At 61.4% G+C, this 10050-nt stretch overlaps 3 protein-coding genes across 3 annotated transcripts in view; all 3 read right to left on the reverse strand.

Moving 5' to 3' along the window:
• Positions 1-102: 102 nt before the first annotated feature.
• On the reverse strand, positions 103-1880 carry MNEG_2823 (hypothetical protein; the record flags this gene model as incomplete). The annotated part of the gene is made up of 6 exons (XM_014048694.1): positions 103-179; positions 290-398; positions 648-729; positions 997-1149; positions 1478-1613; positions 1793-1880. The coding sequence occupies 6 exons, from the start codon at positions 1878-1880 to the stop codon at positions 103-105; spliced, it is 645 nt and encodes a 214-aa protein (XP_013904148.1).
• Positions 1881-3990: 2110 nt separating this feature from the next.
• Positions 3991-4627, reverse strand: MNEG_2824 (hypothetical protein; the record flags this gene model as incomplete). The annotated part of the gene is made up of 4 exons (XM_014048695.1): positions 3991-4080; positions 4243-4298; positions 4417-4477; positions 4610-4627. 4 exons carry the CDS (start codon positions 4625-4627, stop codon positions 3991-3993), a joined length of 225 nt encoding a protein of 74 aa, XP_013904149.1.
• Positions 4628-8364: 3737 nt separating this feature from the next.
• MNEG_2825 (hypothetical protein) overlaps positions 8365-10050 on the reverse strand; it is a gene marked incomplete at both ends in the record, with an annotated part of 7626 nt that continues 5940 nt past the window's right edge. The window contains 4 exons of the mRNA XM_014048696.1: positions 8365-8584; positions 8852-9086; positions 9420-9533; positions 9763-10017. Coding sequence (XP_013904150.1) covers positions 8365-8584; positions 8852-9086; positions 9420-9533; positions 9763-10017 — 824 coding nt within the window. The remainder of the gene's footprint in view (positions 8585-8851; positions 9087-9419; positions 9534-9762; positions 10018-10050) is intronic.

Genomic DNA, 10050 nt, shown 5'->3' on the forward strand with positions numbered 1-10050 from the left:
GGGGTGGGGGCGGGGGCGGGGGGCCTAGGCGGTCGCACAGCCGGCGGCGGAACCGGCGCTGGAGCAGTTGTGTCCACCCCGGGTATCTTGCTAGCTAGGGGTTCAGGGGACAACAAGCGGGTCGGACGCAGTCCGGCAGCACGAGTGAGCGGTGCAAGGGGGTTTCCGGCTCCCAGCAGCTGCACGCATGCGTGCGTTTGCGTGTGTGGGACGGGCGCATGCCGAACGAGCTGATGAGAAACTGAGGGCAGGAAACGTGCAGGCCAGCAAGCTGTGCACGTACACCCACCCAGGGGGAAGGGGTCCAGGCTCTGGGGCTCCGATGACGTCAGCACCGTCGCCAGCCCCTTGGCTTCCAGCGCCTTATAGTGCTTGTACGCCGCCCTCACGTCTTCCACCTGGAATAGTGAGGGCGCCAAGGTGTCAGATGGCCGCGATCAGTGCAAGAGCACACACACACACGCACTTCTGCACACACATTCGATGCGCACACCCACACACAAATGCACACATGACCACATGAAGGCTCTGTAATAACCCCGAGGGTTGAAGCGCCGCGCTCGCCGCACAAGTGCGGCTGCAGCGACAGTGATAGCGGGTGCACAACTGCAGGGCGCCCGTTGGCGCGCACTTGCGCTCCAACGCACCTCCAGGGCCACGTGGCGTATGCCGCCCGCATCATAGATGCGCGAGGCGGCAAGCTTTTTGCCATCCAGAGGCGCGTAGTAGCTGGGTTTTTGGGGGTGGGGTGGGGGTGACAGCGAAGGCGTGCTTGGGTTGGCGGCGGTTGACTGCGAGGGTGCGGCTTTGGGAAGGTTGGGCACATACAGGCGAGGGCTTTCGGGCTGGAGACAGCCGCATGTGCGGCGCTACAAACCAAGCCCTCCCTGCGAACTCCGCAGGGAGGGAGGCGCCTCGGCGCGCCCACCGCTGCGCCCACCCAAGCGGAGCCCGCGGGAATGGGTGCTGCACAAAGGCTCCGTGTTCCCGGCTTACGTGAAGAGCTCGAGGAACATGCCTATGGCGGGGTGCTTCAAGAACACGACATCCAGGCGGCAGCCGGCCGGCAGCCCGGCATCCACGCAGAATCCGGGCAGGCTGACGTTCATGTAGCGCATGGGGCCGTCCTGATTGGACGCTGGGCGCCATCTTTGCGCAAGAGCAAGGGGCCGGGGGGCCGAGGGCGGGAAAGGGGGGGGGCAGCGCTTGGATGGATTTTGCGTAGGCTAGCCAGGCCCGGCCACTGGGCGTTGATCATCAATGATTGCACCGGGACAGTACGGGGCATGCATGGGGCGGGGTCGCATGAGTGGGCGAGAGGCCGCCCCGTGGCAAGCAGAGGCGGCCGCTGCGCTCTCTGCCGCAACAACAAACACGGATGGGTATCAGCCAGTATGCACCCGTGGCTCAATCATGTCATGCATCTTTTGCGTCATGTCTTGTCGTTTTGGTGCGCCGTCATGCGCGCCGTCCCCACCCGAGGAGCCGGCGGTAGTAAGCAGCCTCCTTGGTGACGTTGGGTACGATCACGTTGATGTGGGACAGCGCGTATATATCCTTGGACGGGTCGAAGGCGGCGGCGGGGCCCTGGAGGGCAGGGGCCGCGGCCGGGCCTGCGGTGGCCGGCGGGTGGGAGAGCGAGTGAAGGCCGCAGGGGCCGGCGGCTGGGCACGGCATACGTGAGAGCGGCGGTTGCTGCTGTAGAAGCGTTCCGTGAATGCTAGCACAGTTGTTATTGCGCCGGCCGGATTCGCAAGTGGTCCAGCCCCCCCCCCACCCAGTGTGGACGCACCGTCATCAGCGCGAGCGGTGACTGCCGCATTGGCAACCGCCGCCAGGAGCACAGGGACCAGCAGGAACGTTTCCGCTGCCCTGAGCATCGCTGTCGAAGTACGTACGTCCGCGACTGTCCGTGAGCATGGATTCGTGGGACGTCCAGTCCCTGTCCAGCGGCACGGAATCCGATGGGGTTGTGCTTGGTTCAGTATATGCGGATCTTTCGCACAACAAAAATGAACTGTGTACAAAGCAGACGCCTTTCGGATGATCTCGGTGGCACTGTACTAGCGGCAAACTGCAGTATGCGGCGCGCTGGATACTGCAATGTACCATGTGAGTGTTTGTGAGGCTCTGCTTTTTGTCTAGCTTGTGCCCCGCATTGCTGCGGAGGTGACTTGAATGAAACCGCTGCATCAGCATAAGCGATCGCGCAGCGACAGCATGCCCTGGCGATCTGGTGCAGAGCGCTTCCTCACATGCCTGTGCATAGCATCCCTCCAAGACAGCTTAGTACCTGCCTCCATGCAACAGGAGCGCCAGAGCCAGCAGCAGTGCCTGCTGCACACACTCAACAACCTGCTGCAGCGGCCAGAGTTCACAGCTGATGACCTGGACCGAGCGACAGACGGCCTCGGTGGCCTGGCGCAGCGCAACCGCGGCCTCCCGTTTCTGGCGGGCAACTGGGACGCCAACACCCTCATGGCGGTCCTCTCTCCGCTGCGGCTGGTAAGCGCGCGTGCACCTGCTGAGCCACGCCGGGCAGCACCTGTGCGGCTCGCTGATTCGAGACAAACGGCGCTCGAACACACACACACACACACACACACACACACACACACACACACGCGCGCGCACACACACACACACACACACACACGCGCACACGTGCACACACACACATACACACACACACACACACACGCACACACAAACTCCATCATGCGGTCGCGCGTGCTGCGTGGACGCTTGCCTGTGGGCCCACCCCAGGATGTGGCCTGGCATGACTCAAGAGATGCATCCCTCGAGCGCCTAGACCTCCAGCACGAGGGGCTCGTCGGCCTGGTGCTCAACATACGCGGTCCAGGGCTGTGGGCACGGCTCACGGGTGGCCGCCACTGGCTCGCAGTCAAGCAGCTTGGTGGCGCGTGGTGAGCGGGGATTGGGACTGGCGGGCGGGCGGGGGCCAGGGGCGTTGGCGAGCTGTGTGGGGCTGCAGCGGCGTGCAGTAACTGAAGGCACCACCAGCGCGTAACAGCTACCCTTGGTGCTGCTGCAATATGAACAGCCATGCGGTGCTATGAAGGTTTTGCAGAGTGACAATATTCTCTGACTGTATCAGGAGGGTTGGCCCTCCCAATCGACCTCACCCCCATGTCTCAATCTCTGCAGGTGGAATTTGGACAGTAAGCTTTCGGCACCATCATGCTTCGCCACCAGTCTCTCTGGTGATGGCAGTTTAGAATTGGTGATCTTTCTGCGGGCTGCAGTGGGGAACGGCGCACAATTGCTGCTTGTACTAGAGAGCCCTGCACCGCAGACACCAGGTACAGATATTCACATGCAGCAGGAGGCCAGATAGTATGGACGTGGTGGCACACTGTAAACAAGTGCAACATCACATATGTATCAAGCAATTTATTTGAACTTTGGGTAGTTTATAGTTGTACTTTCATTAGGGACTGCACATAATATACAAATGTAACATTGATTTTACCAGCATCAAATGTGGATATGATTGGTTGGTTATAATCAAACCTTTTTGTTATTGCTGCAAACTTGCCCAGCATATGCACTGTTTTCACACATCATTCTTCATCATTTTGACTACACTTCAAGGATATATGGTTGTGTTGTAAGGGTTTCGTACAGCTGAGTTGTTTCAACTTATGCACACTGTGTTATTGGCACATTTGGGGCAACTGTTGTGCTGAACATAACATTTCCGATGGTGATAATAGCAGCCGCGTCAGGTTACACATCCAAATAGTGTACATTGCTGTGCAACACACACATCAGTCAACCACATTCAACCACCTGCAACGTTGTCATGTGCATGCACACCATTCTTCCCTTCACCACCATGCACAGCAATACGTTGCAAGCGAATTGAACACAGCCTGTCATGCATCATGATCATATATCAACAAAACCCGCAAAAAAGGTGCGGAGCATTTATCATGATCAGTCAGCATGTTCACAGTCAGGGGCAATTCACTGCGTGTCACCACCAGTGGCCTGGCCACCCTTGGACCCCATCTCGGCGTAAGCGGCATGAACATCTCCACCCTTACCCTCCCCCATCTGCGGTTGGGATGCGATAAGAAGGGAGAAGGGAACCACATGAGACAGGTGTGAGGTAGAATATTTAGACAAGCTGGAAGACATCGCGCACTCACAGCTCATGCTTCGATGCAGCGCCCCACGACAGAAAAACACAAATGTCAACAGTTGTCATGCGCGCACCTGCTCCCTACGCATCTCGCCACCAACAGTGCCACCCACAGACTGGCGCTCCTTGCCTGTGGGGAAGAGCAGGAGGGGAGAAAAAAGTAATCCTACTCATCCTCTCATGATCTCCAAGGATTTGCAGATCTAGCCACCCAGAATGATGCGAAGGCTGCACACGAAATCACACACCGGACAGCTCCTCAAAGTTGGCGTTGTACTTCTCCTGAGCCACCTCCTGCTTGCGGTCCTCCTGATAGGCCAGGGTAGAGAGGCACGAGAGGGGTGACACAAGCGCCGGCGCTGTCACCGCCACACACACAAAGGATCACACCAACAACCCCATTGAAGCGGGGTGGCACCTGATTGCGTCAAAACAACCTACCTTGTAGGCCTCGGACATCTTGGATGTTGATTGCGGAGATCAGACGGTTGCGAAAAGGCTTCGAGTTGTTTCGAATCCGGCGGAGGGGTATGTGCAAGTCGGGAATGGCAAGCACGCTCGTGAAGATGCTGTATATACTGATGCATTTGTGTGACATCACCCGCAGTCACCCGCGTCATTCCTTCCCGCACACACCCACACCACCCAGGAAGGGGTGATGCGGGCGGCGAGCCGTGACGGCGCACCTTAGCCAGGGGCCATCACAACCACACGTTACTTCTTTGTCGGCACAGGCTGAATCACACACCTGCAATGTGGTGGCTGGCAGGGTGTTGCCCAGTCAACGCACCTTCGGCCTTCGATTCAGCCCATGCACCCGTCAAGATTGCCGACCTTTCAGCTGTCCCTGTATCCTGCTTCTCGCAATTGCTGTGTCAAGATATGAGTGGCTGCACCATACAGGGGCAATACAACAGGGTGCAGAGCGAGGAGGGAGGCCTGTGCGCGCGCCACGTGGGCGGAGGTCATTGCGACTCGTGCCCAGATTGCGAGACGCCTGCTGCCGGCAGTGCGGCGGGCCGCCTGTCAATTCCGTGCACATGTGCGGCAGGGACGGGTGGTAGGGTCACTTACAAAGCATGGCATGTGTAGGGGTGTGTCACAGGTGCCTGGCTCAAAGAGTGAAACTGTTGATCGGGTTCACGGCAGCTCTGTCGAACCGCCCCAAACCAAAAGTGTGCTGTGCAACGAGCCTGTGTGCCAGCCCTGGCCTGGAGCTCCTGGGGTGGCAAGGCATCTCGACATGCAGCAGATTTGGAATTGAGGCATGGCTGCCGGCACCTTGATCCTGTTGAGCAAGTTTTAGCCAGGCCTTACGTCCAGCGTTTTTTCGTGCCTATCTGCTGAGCTAACGGCTCGCAGCGCCGATTCTGCTTGTGCTGATAGCTTAGGCAGACTGACAATGTAGTGCAGATTGGGGCATGCTTAGGCTTGTGCCACGTTTTTCGTCGCAGCGATGCAGCTTGCAGAGACTGTGGCTGCTGTGCCTGCCCATCTGTGGAAAAAGACCAGCTGCAAACCACCAGTGAACTCTTCTTCATCCTCCTGCACTGCAATCATCAGCCGATTTCTTCTTAGAGCCCAAAGCTTTGGAAAACGCCAGCATGCACACAGGCCCATGGTCTGGCGGCGCGTCTGTGCACTAGCACACTCCAGGCATGGCGGTTCCGTGCTGGCTCCCCCAATACATACTGAAGCTTGAATCGAAACAGCCGCCAATATATACTGATGCTTGAATCGAAACAGCAGCAAATCGACAGGGTCTGGCAGATAAGCTGGGGCCATCTCTCATTACAGCATTTCACGGATTCGCACATCTAGCGATCACATCAAACTGGGCGGGCCACCAGCGCAGAGCTCAGACGCCTCCTGCGCCGCCACCGCCGCCGCCGCCGCCGTTACTCGCCTGGCCCTGCGCTCGCAACGGGCACGCTGCCTCCCTGCAGCTGCCCGGCTCATTGACCCCGCCGCAGCGCTCGCAGAGCCCCAGCTGCCGCCGCTGCTGCTTGGCCACCCAAATGTCGACCTGCGGTGCGCCTGCAAAGAACGCGACCATCACCCCCTGCACGCCGCGGATCAAAGCAAAGAAAAAGATTGTGTGCGGTGTGTATGTGTGTGTGTGTGTGTGTGTGTGTGTGTGTGTGTGTGTGTAGGAGAGAATTTGCTTGTAGCATGTGCGCGCAGAGGCGCGGAACGCTTGTGCACATGGACCTTTCCAGGGAGGCCTGCCGAGCAGCGGGCGCGTGCCGCAACCGCAGGGACGCACCCCTGCCGCGCCATGCGAGCGCGCTTGGGGCCGCGCATATGCAGCGCGCGGCTTGGGCGCTGCGGCACGATCGCTAAATTAATAGCCCCTCATGCGGAGCTGTGCGAGCGCTTTGCGCGACCACAGCATCGATCGCCCAGCAGCCCGCCAACAGCGGCGCTCACCCCAAACACGAGGCCTGCCACTTGGTCCAGCGTCCACACGGGCATCGCGTCCATCCCCGCGGCGCGCGTTCGCACACCTGCCCGCCTCAGCGGCGCGCCCCAAGCTGGGGCCGGCGCCGCTGCTGGCACGGCAATGCTGCTGCATGCCGCACTCGAGGCAGTTGCTCCCATGAAGTTCGTCGCTCTGCAGGCCCTGGGTTGCAATGTGCACATATATCAGGCACAGGCGCAACTGACACGCGTAGCCGGAGCAGTCTCAACACAACGAGCCTCACCTCGCGGGCGCGAGGTAAAACGGCGCAAAGCGTGCGGCAGCAGGACTGGCGCTGCATCGCAGCGGCTGCTGCCGATTGGATTGCAGCCGTTGAGCTGCCCCGCAGCCTAAGTTGATAGACGTCATTTCGCTCTCGCAAGAATTGAGTTGCCAGGTGTTGCGTCGGCGTGCTTGGTGCAAATCCGTGAGTGCACTACGTAAGACTGAGAGTGCGAGACTCGGCGCTTTATGTTTATTATCTTGGCCAATCGGGCTTCTGATGCAAGCGAGTAGTCAATTTCAGTAACTCGCTGCCAGATCGTCTGGTCACAGGAGGCCTAAGTCAGATAGAGACTTATTGATTCACAAGATGTACCGAGATATACCGGTGTAGAGAGCACGGGCGGGGATATCCCAATTTATTTGAGCGCACCGCTGCTTGCCACACCTGCCATGCGCATGGGCAGTGTCCACCGTACTTGTCTACGGTGGATGGCCACGCCGGGCGCCACGCGGCAGTTGAACCCTCGTTGCTGCATGAATTTTACGAAGCAGCTTGGTCAATATGCTCGGCAACATGCTGCCCAGTGCGACTGGCGCCGGTCGGGTCGTCGGGAGCAATTGCGGAGGGGCGTTGCCTGGAGGGCTTTTGCTGGTTTGCCCCGCTGCCTCGCTTGCTCGCGCCCGCTGCCTCGCTTCCGGCAGGGGCATACCAGCAAAAATCTCCAGGCAACGCCCCTCCCCCATTGCTTCAGACGACCCATCCCCTCTTGAAAGCCCCCACTGTCCCGGTCGACCACAGCTGCCCAGAGCTGACAAAGCGCCCCGTTGGCGCCGCACATTCCCATAGTTTGGTTGCGTGGTGCTGAACAATGTTACAAGAATACCATCGCCGCAACTGTAACTTGCGGGGCACTGGAGCACCAATTTTTTCACATGGAGGGGGGGGAGGGCGGGGAGTGCGGCTTGGGCCATCGCAGCAAAGCTGGCAGGTGCCTGCCCTGGCACACTTGAAGCACAGGGGTGATGCCACAGGGGTGATGCTACAGCGGTGATGCCACAGGGGCGATGCCACTCCTCCATTAATCTATCCTATTGCTTCCGAAACAGCTCTAGGGTCTTGTCATGTTGGGCTGTCCCCATTGCAGAACTCAGGCCACCAGAGCCCCAATAGATGCAGGCGCGCCATCCCCAGACGACAAGCGGTGGATTGGACAACAGTAGGCGGGCAGCTTGCCAAACCGACTTTGGACCGCTGGGAGCCTGCTGGCCATTCTTGGTGAAAAAAAGGACAGCAGGCACCTATCGTTTGCTTGCGTCATATCATTACATGCCTACGCAGGTGCCAGGCTGGATCACACCGTGACGGCACGCAACAGGAGACAGTGGGCGCCCAACCCATTTGTGGAGGCACAGATCGACGACAAAGTGTCAACCAACTGCTCAGCGCACCGCCCGCTGCAGCCGCCACGGCCCGGAAACCCCATTGCAGCACTCTGTTGCCACGCGCCTCTCAAAAAGAGGCTGACCGGGCGCCCTCGGCCTCCGCCTCCGCCCTGCTGGCGGTGCTGCCCCCCGCGCGCCGCGCCGCCTCGAGCGCTGCCAGCTTCCGCCCGGGCGCGGTGCCGAACAGGCGGTGGGGCCCCAGCTCGGTCCAGGGGTGGGCCACCCAGTCCACGAGGTAGGCAGACGAGACGCAGGGCACGCCGGCAGCCTTGAACGCGCGCACCCACCTGCCGCGCGGGCATGGGTGCGTCGCGAGATGCGCGATTCGGCCGCGCACGGTCGCAAGCAGGGGCGTGGCACCCGAGGGCTGTGCGGCGCGGGTGCCGACGCGCCACCCACAGGGCCCAATCAGGCGTCAGCAAGCACGTGTTGGCCTGGATCCATTACTTGCTTTGCATCGCAGCAGCGCCCAGTTGCTGCATCGCGACAAATTGCTTTCCTCCCGCACCCGGACGCCCCACCACCACCCCACCACCACCACCGCCCCCTCTCACCTGTCGCCCGGCCCCTTGCGGCCCCCGACGACCGCCAGGTCAGCGCCCCCGCCCTCCGCCAGCTCAGCGTCGAAGGGCGGGCCCTGCCGCAGCACCTCGCCGCCGCCGGCGGTGACCATGCGCTCGAGGGTGTCTGCGTCTGGCGCCTCAAACGCGCCGTGCAGCAGGACCCGCAGCCCGGCAAACGCGCCGGCACCGGTCGCGGCGCGGCGGAGGCGCCAGTGGCGGGGGGCGCCTGTGGGCGTCATGCGGGGCGGGGCGGGCACGAGGCACAGTGACCGAAATGCAATTGGAATCCTGACAAGGACCGCTTGCAGGGGCGATCGCGAACCAGATGAATGGTATTCCCCCCTGGCCAAACGCATAATGCGTGCCGCCCTCCTGCACATTGCAAGGCCAGCTTATGGCCCCTGACGCGGTCCGCCCTGTCCCACCCATGCTGCAAACAACAGCAGACGAATGCACAAGCGCAGCGGAAGGCCCAGCAGCATCAATTAGCGAAACCATGCCGTGCGCGCGGCATGACGCCGGGCAACCCCCTCTTTGTTGCTGCCGCGGCGGCCCGCACCGGTTGAGATGGCGCCTGATTCACAGTCCTGCAGCTCGTGGGCTGAGGGGTCCAGCGGCCGCCCCGCCCGCACGCTGTCCTCAACCCACGAATCAGCCACCAGCCACGCAGTGCCTGTCAGGGGCCGCGCGGCGGGCGGGGCCAAGTTCAAGGTCGCGGCCGGGTTTGGACGTCACATGCATCCCCATCGAGGCGAGGGCTTGCCCCTGAGCGCTTGAAACATATCATCCTCTGTGCTGACATGTCTGAGTGTGCTAGAAACAGGCGCGCCTGCAGGCCTTTCGTGCACCGCGAGGCGCGAGGCGCCCCCCGCTGACGCTCCCAACGCCTCCCCCCCGCTCACCCCCCGCCATGGCCGCCATCGTCTTGTCGCTGCGCTTCAGGGCCGGAGCCACCACGTGCGTCGTGCCGGCCTCGAACACATGCGCGGTGCCCAGGCAGCGCACGCCGGGAAGCTTCCGCAGGGCTGCGGCCAGCTGCTCGCGGCCGTCTGCGTGGAAGCCACTGAGGGTGACGACCACCGGCGCCGCCGTGGCCGTCGCCGCCGCCGTGGCCTTGGCAGCCCGCCCCTTGGCGCCCGCCGAGCGCGGCCCCGGCGCTGCGGCCGGCGGCGCGGCGGCGGCAGCGGCGG

The sequence above is a fragment of the Monoraphidium neglectum genome, assembly GCF_000611645.1.
Source record: "Monoraphidium neglectum strain SAG 48.87 unplaced genomic scaffold scaffold00334, whole genome shotgun sequence".
NCBI lineage: Eukaryota > Viridiplantae > Chlorophyta > Chlorophyceae > Sphaeropleales > Selenastraceae > Monoraphidium > Monoraphidium neglectum.